At 40.9% G+C, this 15,421-nt stretch overlaps 1 protein-coding gene across 4 annotated transcripts in view; it reads right to left on the bottom strand.

Moving 5' to 3' along the window:
- Nucleotides 1-15,421, bottom strand: part of LOC132815498 (adhesion G protein-coupled receptor B1-like) — a 177,660-nt gene that overhangs the window by 77,752 nt on the left and 84,487 nt on the right. For all 4 annotated transcript variants that reach the window (XM_060824471.1, XM_060824470.1, XM_060824469.1 and 1 more), the window contains exons 6-7: nucleotides 14,748-14,814; nucleotides 14,523-14,608 (exon numbers count right to left, since the gene is read on the bottom strand). In XM_060824471.1, coding sequence (XP_060680454.1) covers nucleotides 14,523-14,608; nucleotides 14,748-14,814 — 153 coding nt within the window. The remainder of the gene's footprint in view (nucleotides 1-14,522; nucleotides 14,609-14,747; nucleotides 14,815-15,421) is intronic.

Here is a 15,421-nt window from a genome sequence, read left to right on the forward strand (position 1 = left end):
TTACACATATATCTTGATGACCAACAGGTGACTCTGAAAAACAATATGATATCATCAGGAGTATGATGTGAGTCGCAATTTGACTAAATCCTAGATTAGATTGCTGAGTTCCAGTTATAATTCATCCTAAGTCTCCACTCATCAACTAAAACTGGAATCAACAGTGACGACATCAGTCATGTGAATAACTTGTTGGATGAAGAGTGCTAAACAAGGGAAGAATAGCTGATCTGAGTTATGCGTGTCTAAAATCTGTTCCTTTGCATTGTTTTGCTCCCTCATATGGTTCATCCTTCAAACTAGAGTTACAGTCTTTTCTCAATTGACAATATTAATTAAACCTCACTGTCTGGCTGTTTTTCGCAACTTAACGAGAGGTGATGGTGTAGTGATAATGCCACTAGACTAATGATTCAGAGCTTCAGGCCAATGTTCTGGGTATTTTCGGTTTTTCTTTTATTTGTAATGAGCTCAAGATATAGATGTGATCTCACATGGCAGATGATGAAATTTGAATTAAATTAATAAATCTGGAATTTACAGTTCATCTAATGGCGAGCATAAAGCCATTGTTAGCTGTCGTAAAAATGTATCTGGTTCATGAATGCCCTTTACAGGTAAAAAAGACATCAGGAATAAAGGCAGTGAACCTGAAGTGTGGAGAGATAAGCTAGAGGAGGGTGGGGGGGGGGAGAAAGTAGCATAGAGTACAATAAGTGAGTGGGGGAGGGGATGAAGGTGATAGGTCAGGGAGGAGAGGGTGGAGTGGATAGGTGGAAAAGAAGATAGGCAGGTAGGACAAGTCCGGACAAGTCATGGGGACAGTGCTGAGCTGGAAGTTTGGAAATAGGGTGAGGTGGGGGAAGGGGAAATGAGGAAACTGTTGAAGTCCACATTGATGCCCTGGGGTTGGACTGTTCCGAGGCGGAATATGAGGTGTTCTTTCTCCAGGCGTCTGGTGGTGAGGGAGTGGCGGTGAAGGAGGCCCAGAACCTCCATGTCCTCGGCAGAGTGGGAGGGCGAGTTGAAATGTTAGGCCACGTAGCGGTGTGGGTGTCCCGGAGATGTTCCCTAAAGCGCTCTGCTATGAGGCGCCCAGTCTCCCCAATGTAGAGGAGACCGCATCGGGAGCAACGGATACAATAAATGATATTAGTGGATGTGCCGGTAAAACCTTGATTGATGTGGAAGGCTCCTCTAGGGCCTTAGATAGAGGTGAGGGAGGAGGTGTGGGCACAGGTTTTACAATTCCTGCGGTGGCAGGGGAAAGTGCCAGGATGGGAGGGTAGGTTGTAGGGGGGCGTGGACCTGACCTGGTAGTTATGGAGGGAACGGTCTTTGCAGAAGGTGGAAAGGGGTGGGGAGGGAAATATATCCCTGGTAGTGGGGTCTTTTTGGAGGTGGCGGAAATGTCAGCGGATGATTTGGTTTATGCGAAGGTTTTAGGGTGGAAGGTGAGCACCAGGGGCGTTCTGTCCTTATTATGGTTGGAGGGGTGGGGTCTGACGGCGGAGGTGTGGGATGTGGATGAGATGCGTTGGAGAGCATCTTTAACCACGTGGGAAGGGAAATTGTGGTCTCTAAAGAAGGAGGCCATCTGGTGTGTTCTATGGTGGAACTGGTCCTCCTGGGAACAGATATGGCAGAGGCGGAGGAATTGGGAATACGGGATGGCATTTTTGCAAGAGGTGGGGTGTGAAGAGGTGTAATCCAGGTAGCTGTGGGAGTCAGTGGGTTTGTAAAAAATGCCAGTGTCAAGTTGGTTGTCATTAATGGAGATGAAGAGGTCCAGGAAGGGGAGGGAGGTGTCAGAGATGGTCCAGGTAAATTTAAGGTCAGGGTGGAATGTGTTGGTGAAGTTGATGAATTGCTCAACCTCCTTGCGGGAGCACGAGGTGGCGCCAATGCAGTCATCAATGGAGCTGAGGAAGAGGTGGGGAGTGGTGCCGATGTAATTACGGAAGATCAACTGTTCTACGTAGCCAACAAAGAGACAGGCATAGCTGGGGTCCATACGTGTGCCAATGGCTACCCCTTTGGTCTGGAGTCATCAATGTAGCGGAGGAAGAGGTGGGGAGCTATGCCTGTCTCTCTTTGTTGGCTACGAAGAACAGTTACGTGATGTTACGTGGTCATGGTGACAAAAAGTCTGAAAACAAACCACACCGCCCCGTGGCCCAACATTTCAACTCCCCCTCCCACTCTGCCGATAACATGGAGGTCCTGAGCCTCCTTCACCACCGCTCCCTCACCACCAGGTGCCTGGAGGAAGAACGTCTCATCTTCCGCCTCAGAACACTCCAACCCCAGGGCATCAATGTGGACTTCAACAGTTTCCTCATTTCCCCTTCTCCTACCTCTTATTTTCCACCTATCTACTCCACCCTCTTCTCCCTGATCTATCACCTTCATCCCCTCCCCCACTCACCCATTTTACTCTATGCTACTTTCTCCCCACCCCCACCCTCCTCTAGCTTATCTCTCCATGCTTCAGGCTCACTGCCTTTATTCCTGATGAAGGGCTTTTGCCCGAAACGTCAATTTCGCTGCACTTTGGATGCTGCCTGAACTGTTGTGCTCTTACAGCACCACTAATCCAGAATCTGGTTTCCAGCATTTGCAGTCATTGTTTTTACCAGGTTAAAAAAAACTGCCATCCTTACCAGGTCTAGCCTGGATGTGACTCCTGACCCATTGTATTGCAGTTGACTCTTAACCTTTCTTCCCTGGAGCATCAGAGGTTGAGGGATGATCTTACAGAGATTCAAAAAATCAATAGGGACATAGACAAGGTGAATAGCCAAGGTCTTTTTCCCAGGGTTAGGAAGAACTAGACGGCATAAGTTTAAGGTGAGAGGACAGAGTCAGGTGTGTGCATAAAATGAGTTGCCAGAGTAACTGGTAGAGGCAGGTACAATTTCAATAATTACAAAACATCTGGGCTGGTACAGGAATAGGGAAGGTTTAGAGGGATATAGGAGAAATTGAGGACTGCAGATGCTGGAGATCAGAGCTGAAAATGTGTTGCTGGAAAAGCGCAGCAGGTCAGACAGCATCCAAAGAGCAGGAGAATCGACATTTCGGCCATGAGCCCTTCTTCAGGCATGAGGAGAGTGTGCCAAGTAGGGTAAGATAAAAGGTAGGGAGGAGGGACTTGGGGGAGGGGCATTGGAAGTCTGATAGATGGAAGGCGGTTAAGGTGAGGGTGATAGGCCGGAGTGGGGGTGGGCGCGGTTGAACTCAGATTTCTCCAGTTTCCTCATTTCCCCTCCCCCCGCCTTGTCTCAGTCCCAACTCTCGAACTCAGCACCACCTTCCTAACCTGCAATCTTCTTCCTGACCTCTCCGCCCCAACTCCCACTCCGGCCTAACACCCTCACCTTAACCTCCTTCCACCTATCGCACTTCCAATGCCCTCCCCCAAGTCCCTCCTCCCTACCTAGTTGCTGTTTAAGTGTGTAGGTAGGTTTGTGGGCTACCATGATGTCAAGGGGTCTCAGTAGTCTGGAAGTCGTTTCTAATGTGCTCTTGATATAAGGTAATGTGGCTATAGTTTTTGGGTGTGTGGTATCTGCTTGTTTGGGTTTGTTTCTGAGGAATCGGATTGTGTTTATTGGGTACCCGTTTTTCTTGAAAACTTTATATAGATATTTTTTTTCTGCTGTTTGTAGTTCTTGCTGCAGTGTGATATAGCTTGTTGAAATAGCGTCTTGATGCAGCTCCATTTGTGGGTGTTGGTTCTAGTTCAGTTTAGGATAAATGGTTAGCATGGACTGAAAGGTCTATTTCTGTGCTGTATTATTCTATGACCTCTGACATGGTTAGCATGGACTGAAAGGTCTATTTCTGTGCTGTATTACTCTATGACCTCTGAAATGGCCTACACAGCTAATTGGTTCAAGGACAATTAAGAATTGTAAACAAATGCCAGCCTTAAAAATGTCATCACCTCATGCAAGAAAAGTCTTAGCCTCATCCTCCCACCCAAAGATAGCTCATTGATGTCAAAACTGTTAATGGCACTCTTCGGTTGGCTTCCTCTTGCCAACTGCCTTCTCAAATCCCTATTATGTGATAAAAAAATAAATACAGTATTTTGAAGCAAGATGTTTAACTGTTGAATGCATTTAAATATATTTTTTAAAGAAATGTGAAGTGATCCAGTTTGGTAGGAAGAATGCAGTGAGCCATATTAAATGTTCGATTCTAAAGGGGTTACAGGAGCAGAGGATCATGGGGATATGAGCACATTAATCATTGAAAATGGCTGGTCAGATTTAGAGATCATTACATAAAACAACCTGACATTATCAGGGGCATTGAGTACAAAAGCAAGGAAGTTTTGGTTAACTTGTTTAAAACTCTGGTGCAACTTCAACTAAAATACTGCACCTAGTTCTGAGCAACATATATTGGGAAGGACACAAAAAAGTGGATACAAGAAAAATCATAAGAATTGTTCCAGGGATGAGGAAAAATTCAGTCATGTTGAAAAATTGAAGAGGTTTGGACTATTTGCCTTGGGAAATTAAACAAAGAGATTCAGCACCGGCGTTCAAATTCCTGAGATATCTAGATAAGTTAGATATGGAGAAACTGTACTCAATGATAGAAGGATTGAAACCAAGAAGGTAAAGAGTAATGATGTTTGGCAAGTAAACAATGGTGACATAAGTGAATTATTTTTTCACACAAGTGGTTGCGAGCTGGAATGCAAGGTCTGAAAGAGTCTCAGAGGTGGGGTTAGCAGAGGCTTTCAAAGTGAATTGCATTATTATCTGAAAAAGCAACTTTTGAAAAGGTGGCACTAAACGAATTATCTTCTCAGAGGGTCAGCACAGACAAATCAAGACGAATAGCCTCCTTCTAATCTGCAACCATTCTATGATGCTTTTCAATAAATCGATGGAAATAGATAATAGACAATAGGTGCAGGAGTAGGCCATTCTGCCCTTCGAGCCAGCACCACCATTCATTATGATCATGGCTGATCATCCTCAATCAGTATCCTGTACCTGCCTTATCCCCATAACCTTTGATTCCTCTATCCTTAAGAGCTCTATCCAACTCTTTCTTGAAAGTATCCAGAGACTTGGCCTCCACAGCCTTCTGGGGCAGAGCATTCCATGCACCCACCACTCTCTGGGTGAAGAAGTTTCTCCTCAACTTTATTCTAAGTGGCCTACCACTTATTTTTAAACTGTGTCCTCTGGTTCGGGACTCACCCATCAGCGGAAACACTCTTCCTGCCTCCAGAGTGTCCAATCCTTTAATAATCTAATACGTCTCAATCAGATCCCCTCTCAGCCTTCTAAAGTCAAGCGTATACAAGCCCAGTCGCTCCAATCTTTCAGCGTAAGATAGTCCCGCCATTCCAGGAATTGACCTCGTGAACCTACACTGCACTCCCTTAGTAGCCAGAATGTCTTTCCTCAAATTTGGAGACCAAAACTGCACACAATATCCCAGGTGCGGTCTCACCAGGGCCCTGTACAGCTGCAGAAGAACCTCTTTGCTTCTATACTCAATTCTTCTTATTATGAAGGCCAGCATGCTATTAGCTTTCTTCACTGCCTGCTATACCTGCATGCTTGCTTTCATTGAATGATGTACAAGAATATCTAGATCTCATTGTACTGCACCTTTACCTAACTTGACTCCATTTAGGTAGTAATTTGTTTTCCTGTTCTTGCCACCAAAGTGGATAACCACACTTTTTTCCACATTAAACTGCATCTGCCATGCATCTGTCCACTCACTTAGCTAGCCAGGTCACCCTGTATTCTTCTAACATCCTCCTCACATTTCACCCTGCCACCCAGCTTTATGTCATCAGCAAGTTTGCTAATGTTACTTTTAATACGATCATCTATATCATTAATGTATATTATAAAAAACTGCGGTCCCAGCAATGGTCCCTGCGGCACACCACTGGTCACCACCTGCCATTCCGAAAAGGAGCCATTTATCACTACTCTTTGCTTCCTGTCAGCCAACCAATTTTCAATCCATGTCAGTATTTTGCCCCTAATACCAAGCGCCCTAATTTTGCTCGCTAACCTCCTATGTGGGATTTTATCAAAGGCTTTCTGAAAGTCCAGGTATACTGCATCCACTGGATCTCCCTTGTCCATCTTCAGAGTTAAATCCTCAAAATATTCCAGAAGATTAGTCAAGCATGATTTCGCCTATATAAATCCATGTTGACTCTGACCTATCCTGTTACTGCTATCCAGATGTGTCGTAATTTCATCCTTTATAATTGACTCCAGCATTTTTGCCACCACTGAGGTCAGACTAACTGGTCTATAATTCTGTGTTTTCTCTCTCCCTCCTTTCTTAAAAAGTAGGACAACATTAGCCACCCTCCAAACTGATCCTGAATCTATAGAGCATTGGAAAATGATCTCCAATGCTGCCACGATTTCTAGAGCCACCTCCTTCAGTACCCTGGGATGTAGACCATCAGGTCCCGGGGACTTATCAGCCTTCAGACCAACACCATTTCCTGACTAATTTAAATCCCCTTCAGTTCAGGTCCTTCAGCCACTATTACATTCGTGAGATTGCTCGTGTCTTCCCCAGTGAAGACAGATCTAAAGTACCAATTCAACTCTTCTGCCATTTCTTTGTTCCCCGTAATAAATTCATCCTTTTCTGTCTTCAAGGACTCAATTTTAGTCTTAACCTTTTTTTTTCTTTTCACCTACATAAATAAGCCTTTACTATCCTCCTTTATATTTTTGGCCGGTTTACCTTTGTACCTTATTTTTTCTTTGTGTATTTCCTTTTTAGTTATCCTCTGTTGTTCTTTAAAAGCTTCCCAGTCCTCTGATTTCCCACTCATCTTTGCTATGTTATACTTTTTCCCTTTTGTCTTTATATGACCCTTAACTTCCCTTGTTAGCCACGGGCATCCCTGCCTCCCCTTAGGATCTTTCTTCCTTTGTGGAATGAACTGATTGTGAGAAAACTGGTGGAGAGGATGTTAAGTTTGATTAGGGATCATGCATTGCCAGAAATGTTAGCATAATTAAAGTATGGGTGACATTTGGCATCAGTAACATTGAATCATAAACATTGTCACATCACAAGTGAACACAACTCACATACAAATTCAGTGAGATGATTGATTGAGCGTTATGTTATCGCTATTGCAAATATTACCAATTCCCCATTTAAGAACAGCAAATGATTGAGAATTACAACATTCATGCACTTAGGTTTTTCAAGATTTTGCAGAAATTGATTGTATTCACAGTATTAATGGCTAATTGGGAGCTCTGACAAGAGAATGTCCAAGGTAAATGCATACTGGTTCTGGGCAACATTACCTAAGGAAGCAACTGGAGTTCACAATATACAATGATGCCTAGCTTTCCCTCAACTGGACTTCTCTCCACGACCCCAATTCCTACAGAGCATGTCTGGGCGGCAGGTTGGCTCATTGGTTAGCACTGCTACCTCATTGTGCCAGGGACCCAGGTTTGATTCTAATCTCAGGTGACCGGAGTTTGCACATTCTCCCTGTATCTGTGTGGGTTTCTGCTGGGAGATCCAGTTTCCTCCTACAGTCCAAAGATGTGCAGGTTAACCAGATTGGCCATGCTGAATTAGCTCAGGCATGTGTAGACTGGGTGGATTAGCTACGAGAAACGTGGGATTAGGGGAAGGCTGGGTTTGAATGGGACGCTCTTCGGAGGGTCAGTGTGGACTCAATAAGCTGAATGGCCTTCTTTTACATTTTAGGGGTTTATGGTTCAAGTTAAACATCATGGCAACATTAATTTGCATCTTCCTACATTATAGGCACCATAAAAATACAAATTGCCATGTAATTTTGTAAGAACTACACCTTTCTGATCTAAATCTTCAGAATTCCTTTGTTTTCCATGTGGGAGTCAGCACTACAGCACTACACTCTTTAATCTGATAATCCAATAAAACGTCCTTGTCCCACAGAATGTCAAAAGCTGGGAGTGACTGTGGAAATTTAATGGCACAGTAATCCAATGGAGTTTAAAAGCATATAATGGAATAATTTAGAAATATGCAATGCAATGATCCCATACGGACTGACAGAAGTTGACAGCACAATACTGCACTGTGTGGGTAGTAGATTGAAGAGCCTTCCTAAGCATTGTCCACTTCATCAAAATCACAATATCTGCACTGTATTAATACATATGTATTTCTAAAAAGTACATTTCAAACCACTTCTACAACAGACATCACTGAAGTTTTGTTACTGGACGGTAGTTCGCCCACCTGATTCCATAATAATTAGGTGATTACTTTAAACAGAAAGCTAAAGACTGCTTCCAAAAATCAGTCAAGTGGATTGTTCTTTTTTTTGGAGCCAAGGATATTAGACTGTGGGAAGTTTAAACATGCTAAGTATAACAGCAGCAGAGGCAGAAATTTTGCTGCTGCTAAAACATAGTCACAGTTTCATTCTCAGCACAAGATGATCTTTTAATCTTTACCACCCAAGCATGCAAACTGCCTAGTAAACCTACGGTCCACTGCTGACATGGGCTTCAGAAGACAAAAATAAAAACAAGTATTGAAATTACAAGAACTAACATGGCGTTACTGGTGACTGTAGCCGATACTTCAGCTGAAGATATAACTCCACACTTGGAACATTTGAGCGTCATACCGTAAATGGGAACTGTCATCTGACTGCAATTAAAATTAAAAGACTGAAACAAAAATTGAACTTTAACACAAAAATCAGAGACAAATAATATTCATCCAGAAAATAAAACTTTGCAAGATTGTTCATTGTCAGTATTTAAAACATAAAACACAGAAGTAAAGAAATCCACTTAAACTGACAAACAACATCCCATATTTCCTTGAAAAGGAGCAAGGTTTTACAAGCACAGTCATTACGTTTTGGTGTAAAATCAATCCCACATTAAATTTTACATATTTCCATTATGTGGGTTGAGATATTTTTCTTCCAGTTTGTAAAATGGTATCCATTAAGTATATACATTATGAGGAAATGACCACACAATTGTGTTAACTTTATTTTCAAATTTGTCAATTAAAAATCAAAGAAATGTGAGACCGCATCCTTTTTATTTGCCTTGGCATAAATTACTTATCATTAATAACGATTGGATTCCTTCATAGATGCCTTCAAACTTATGTGGCCTGGACACCAAACTGCTACAAATTTCAGTTTCAAATCTTTTTTAATACTTACACTCTTCATGTTGCCTCAAGGAATAAAACATCTAGAATACTGTGTCCAATTCTGGTCGCCCAGTTATAGAAAGGATATTACTAAGCTGGAAAGGGTTCAGAAGAGATTTACCAGGATGTTGCCAGGTATGGAAGGTTTGAGTTATGAAGAAAGGCTGGGTAGGCTGGGACCTTTTTCACTCGGGTGTAGGAGGTTGACAGATGATCTTATTGAGGTTTATAAAATTATGAGAGGTATAAATAGGATTAATTATAGTTGACTTTTCCCTGGGATGGGGGAATTTCAAGACTAGGGGTCATATTTTTAAGGTGAGAGGAGAGAGATTTAAAAAAGACATAAGGAGTAAATTTTTTACAGAGGGTGGTTCGTGTGTGGAATAAACTTTCTGAAGAAGTGGTGGATGTGGGCACAGTTACAATCTTTTAGCTAAGTACATAAAAAGGAAGGATTTGAAAGGATATGGGCCAGGAGTAGACACATGGGACTAGTCTAGTTTGAGATTTGTTTGACATGGACACTGTTTGGACCGAAAAATTACAAGGTATCCATTACGTGATGTAAAATGTCTGCAGAAGAAATGTTCATTATGCTTTCATTAGATATTCACAAGCTATAAAATGAGTGGGATAATCAGTTCAAGTTAGAGTCTTTAATGATATGTAAGAAATAGTTGATGAAACATTGACTAACATAGGAGAGCTTGCATGGTTTTGCTGAGGGCAAATCCTGTTCCACTAACTGAGTTTTATGAAGAGCAGACCTTCAAAAGCTGTTTGATGAATTACCTGACGTAGGTTTATGAACAGAGTTGAAGCCTAGAGGATAAAAAAAGGGCAGCAATAGTATTGTGGGTCTACCTACAGCTGCAGCTTAAGAAGGCAGCTCCTCGCCATTTTGTCCAGTACAAAAGGGATGGGCAATAAATGCTGCCCCAGGTCATATGAATTAATTTTTGAAATAAACAGAATTAGCTAACACATAGAAAACAGAGAGTTGTGGTGAACTGATGTTTATCAGATTGTAAGGTGGTATACAGTGAATTTCCTTGGGGATCAGCGACAGGATACAAGTAGCTTTTGATGTACATTGGTGACTAAGGGTATGATTTTACTCCCTCTATCTATGGGTTTGAAGGCAGGAAGAGCATGTAAAATCTAAAGAGTAGTCTTCCTGACTCCCATCCACCCCTGGTTTGAAATTTTACAGGGGTCTGTTAAGGAGTTGCATAGCTTGTCTGTTCTTTGTCCTGTTGAGGACCTAAAGTGGTCAACTAATGACGACTTAATAACCTTAACCAACCATTCCTCAGATTTTACCAAACAGTGTCAAACTGCTGAGGGGTAGCCATCGGGATTGTGGTGAGTAAATTACCATCATGTTTTTAAAATACCAGCTGGAGATTAATGGGGTAGGTGACTAAAGAAAACATGCCATTTAAATGTTAAATGTCTGCGCTTAATCATTTGTTTAAACATTCAAACATTGAAAGAAAGCAAGGAGATGTAATAGACAGTCCAAAGATGTGCAGGTTAGGTAAATTGGCCATGCTAAATTGCCTGTAGTGTCAGGTGGATTAGTCGGGGTAAATGGAGGGGAATGGGTCTGGGTGGGTTGTTCTTCGGAGGGTCAGTGTGGACTTGTTAGGCTGAAGGGCCTGTTTCTACACTGTAGGGAAACTAATCTAAAAAAAATCTAAGACATTGTCAATCTCAGGTTTTAAAAGTCTGTAGATTATAGAAAAAAAAGGGACAGATAGAATGTAGTTTAACTTGAAGAAATATTCTGAAATACTTGAAACCTTTGCAAGTAAAGCCTTAAATTTTCTTGGGAGGTGTTGAATAACATCACATTTTGGAGTCCTGTGTTCAAATTCACTGCGGAGACAGTGCAGAGCTCTTTGACAGCTGCTGATGGTCTCTAACGACAATGCTAAACTGGTGCCAGGTTAATGACAGTTCCCAATTCTGCTCAAATGATTGGACTTGATAACATGGATACTTCCAGTGCTTTCCTCTGGCATGTGGAGGAAAGCAGGTAGAATATCTGCTCGCACTCCCTTGTGCAGTCCTAACACTGCAAGCGGATGCTTCATAATTCAATTCTGCACAATCTACACTGATCCATGAATATGATCAATAATTTATTTCAATAATTTTCTTTAAATAAAATTATATCTAGATGTGCAAAAAAGAGGGAATACTTATTTACGGAGTCAAATGTACTTAAAATCTATTTCAACTATCATTACAGGAACTATTTGCATGAGATAGGGTTTCTGAAGGGGATGACCATTCTGAACTTCAATCTTGAATTCAATATGGGCTCTGATTACTCTGAATTAAGAAAATGCACTTGAAGATTTAAGGGCTCAGAAGGGTAAGTAAATTAATGCTACAACCTACTGAGATATCAGAGAACAAACAAGTCATTAAATAACCTGCAGATGCAGATTTGAATGTCTGTTCCTCCTGAATGTTACAAGTGGTCATGGACGGATATTTTCAAAGAGAGGGAACAAAAGACTGATAAACCTATGACACCCAACAAATAATCTGAACGAAACATCTACATTTATCACACAGACTCCCAGATAGGAAATTACAAGTCCATATTAACCTTTCCCATCCAGCAGGATTGCCATGGTCAGGGGCACTGAATAGGGAGAAGATAACACATTGCCAAAATGTGTCTGCCCTCTTTAAGTGACCTTGGATTAATTAAAGGCAGCTTGCACGATTTGAGTGGAATGGGGTCAAAGAGAGGTGTTGGGCAACAAGTTGGGGATCAGGGAATGGATGTGGGTTCTGCAGGACCTTTGCTTTCTGATACACAGTCTCTTGATGTGGTGATCTAATGGCCTTGAATGCTCTCCAGGCGCAAAGACTTTCCTCTGGATTTAAATCAGAGCAAGGCTGGGGGACAGCAGGATTCTGCCCCCACTTCAGCCTCCAGTTAGATAGGTAGAGGTACTACTCAACCAACCTGGAATTCCTCTCTATCCCCAATCCTCCCATCCCCACCCCTCAGCAGTGATGGAAAAAACTTGAGACAAAGTGTCCTTCCCTTTGAGTTTAAAGGCCATTAATGGGTCTGGATCTGCACGCTCCACCAATATTTTCGATCCTTTTTTTTTCCATATTGTGCAAAGCCCGGAAATCCTTTCCATAAATTTCAAATTAACATACAAAATTAAGAATTAAGTTGAAAGATTTTATTGTGAACTAGCACAATGGAGTAACAACAGTTGGGACGGGAGAATGATATCTGCGATCTCGCCTCACATATTCTGGCTTAATTTTCCAAACACTTCCTTGACAATACCCATGTTTTCAGGTTCACAGGTCAAAAGCGGTAGATCCCATGTTGTACCTCATTTCTTTGTTCTGAGATACGTGGGCCTTCCCTGCTCCAATCCCTAGCACAAACATCCCCAATCTTAAAAAGAGCACATTTTGCTCATACTGCTGAATGCAAAAACATATACATTTTCAGGGCAAACAGGCTGTTCAACCAAAAGGCTTAAGAAAATCCTTTTGTGCAGTCTTCTCTTAATTGCATTCACAAAGCCATTATACTACTTCCTGGCACTGATCGCATTACTGCAGAGTTAAGGGTCCCACTAAATATCAGACTGCAAGGAGTCACAGAAGGCATTGAAGACGACAGCCAAGAAATGTGATGGACTCAACTTGGCAGAGGTCCAGCTAGCTTGTGCAATAGATTTTGCAGCTCATTTCCTGCCCCTGATTCAGAGCCGCCTATCACCAATCTCTTCACTAAACCATATAAATTGTTATTTGCATTTTCATTTCACTCTTTCCAGGAGAAAACAATATTTTACTGATAAATCTTTTCGCAGCTGGTCTCCATTTTGTTTCCGTCGACTGTGAGAAAGTAAGTCGCTAAGCAACAGAGCATGTCGACTGTTGCCATGGAGTAAGTCAGCCCTTTCACCGTAAAGGGCCCTGCATTCAAATGCAAGGCCTGGGTATTTGAAGTCCACAACTCTCACCACAAATAGCATTCAGATTTTTGAAAGAACTAATTTTGTTTTCAACAGCCTGAATGAATGAACATTAACAGTTTATGCTTACTTGATATCATTCTTCTATCACCATGGAGATCATGTGAAGAGATTAGGAGGCAATGCACATGTTGCATTGTCTGATCAGTGATTAAGTCAGTATGCAGACATCTCACTACTGTGAAGCAAACTCACTCCTAAAGAAAAATGTCTTTGAAATTAAAGAAAATTACGTGTTTTGTAAATTTGCTAATATTAATTTGATGTAAAATTCTACTTTCCAGTTGCACAAAAATACCAATACAGTTGTTAAAAGATGAATATTTGGATATGCTAATTAATCAGTTAGAACACATACAAATTAGCCTGGAATTGAGTCAGAAAAATGAGGTATGGTTGTGTTGAATTCGCTAATCTTCACAATTGGCATTGGTGACTGACAGTAGTGTAGCAGTCTCCATAATCTAAAGAGCAGCCATGGATATTATGTTGATTGCTATCCAGCTCCCTGTCGGACACTGCCTAACTAATTTGTCAGGAAAGTTCCGAATTAGACTTGCCTACAATGCTTCACATGATTGAACATTTTGGCAATACATTTTGTAAAGACTAAAACATGAGGTGAGGCATTGAAAGCTAATGTTTATGGAAAACTACATCAGCATAGATCACAGCTTCAGGAAAGGAAGTAAAGAAAATTTTAAAATACATTGAGCAGCATTTTATTAACATCCTCTGAAGCATCAATATTTAAGTATGTATAACAGAACAGTCCAACTGTACACTGGGCTTTAAAATCCACTAAATTATGAGATAGTCTCGATTTTGACTTTTAAATGGAAGGATCTTTAGAGCTTAATTTAATTTCTGTCCAGCAATTTTACCATTCTACAGAATACAGGCAATCGGAATTTATGCCACAGAGCAAAACATTGCCGGTGAACAAAAAAAAGGATGCTTTTGCTTTTAAATTCAAATATCCTTCTCAAACATGCCAGAGAACAGTTACTCAGTTATGAAGGAAATTACACTGTGGCAAACGTAGAGTGACTAAGCATGACATCAGTGTGAACATTATACTACGTCAATGGATTGTTGAAGATTAAATATGATAATCATTAATATTTTAACACTTCAAGGCTACTATTAGCAGGCTTATTTAAGGTTAATTAATATTGTATTCCAGGAATAAATGACAATATTGCTTGTTTCTAATCAAGGAAATATGGTGAGTATCTTTCAAAGATAATAAAATGCTAGATGATGTATTTATAATCATACCCTGCCCGTTCCTTCAGTTTCTTATCTGTTATTCCATCTTTGGATACAAGTTTGTTAAATACCAGAATGCCAATAACCATGTTCACCTGTTGAAATAAAAATGTATAAACATAAAATATAGTTTTACGGTCAACAAATGGAGCTCCAAAATGCAACTTTCTTTTTCATTACTGTACTACTGAGACTGCAATAAATGGTAATGAAATGAGATTGGAAACTTGATACCAAAACAACAACAGCCGCAGGTCCCACAAAAGCGTAGAGAAGACCACCTTCCAAGCTGAGCCAGCAACTGCAAGGAAACAATCCAAATGCACAAGGTTAGATAAAGGTTCTGAAGAATGCAAATTGTCATGCATCTGCTTTTATGGCTGGACAGTCTAGTCTTTGATTAGAATGCCCACAAATGTTTAAACTGTAAAGCAGACATCTGTATCTTTAGACCGAATTACAATTTGAAATCACATTTATCCAAGTGTCACATGCAGTTCATTCACTCATGAGTTTTCCAATCAATTTACATCAACAGCAAAGTAAACCACATTTTGAGGCCAAATTTCCATGTTCTGGTTATTATCCCATATCCAATTTTGACCTCAGCAAATTATGACCACAGATGGTGTTAAAAGACAGTCACATTTTGCAGGGATTATTCAAAATTAGTCAAAGCTAATGTGACACAAAATGAATATAAATGTCAACTTTAAAAATTATCAAAAGCAAAGCAACAGACTGATGTAAGTGTAGCACAACTTCCATCACTTACAAGACAAGAATTAACCAAACAGAAATCTCTGATGTCTGAGAAATAGATCACTGAAACAAAAACAGCGTTTGTCCAACCTTTTCTACTCATACTAAATAGGTGATTTCACAATAAATAGCAATGTAAAGGGGAA

The sequence above is a fragment of the Hemiscyllium ocellatum genome, chromosome 4 (assembly GCF_020745735.1).
Source record: "Hemiscyllium ocellatum isolate sHemOce1 chromosome 4, sHemOce1.pat.X.cur, whole genome shotgun sequence".
NCBI classification, from domain to species: Eukaryota; Metazoa; Chordata; class Chondrichthyes; order Orectolobiformes; family Hemiscylliidae; genus Hemiscyllium; species Hemiscyllium ocellatum.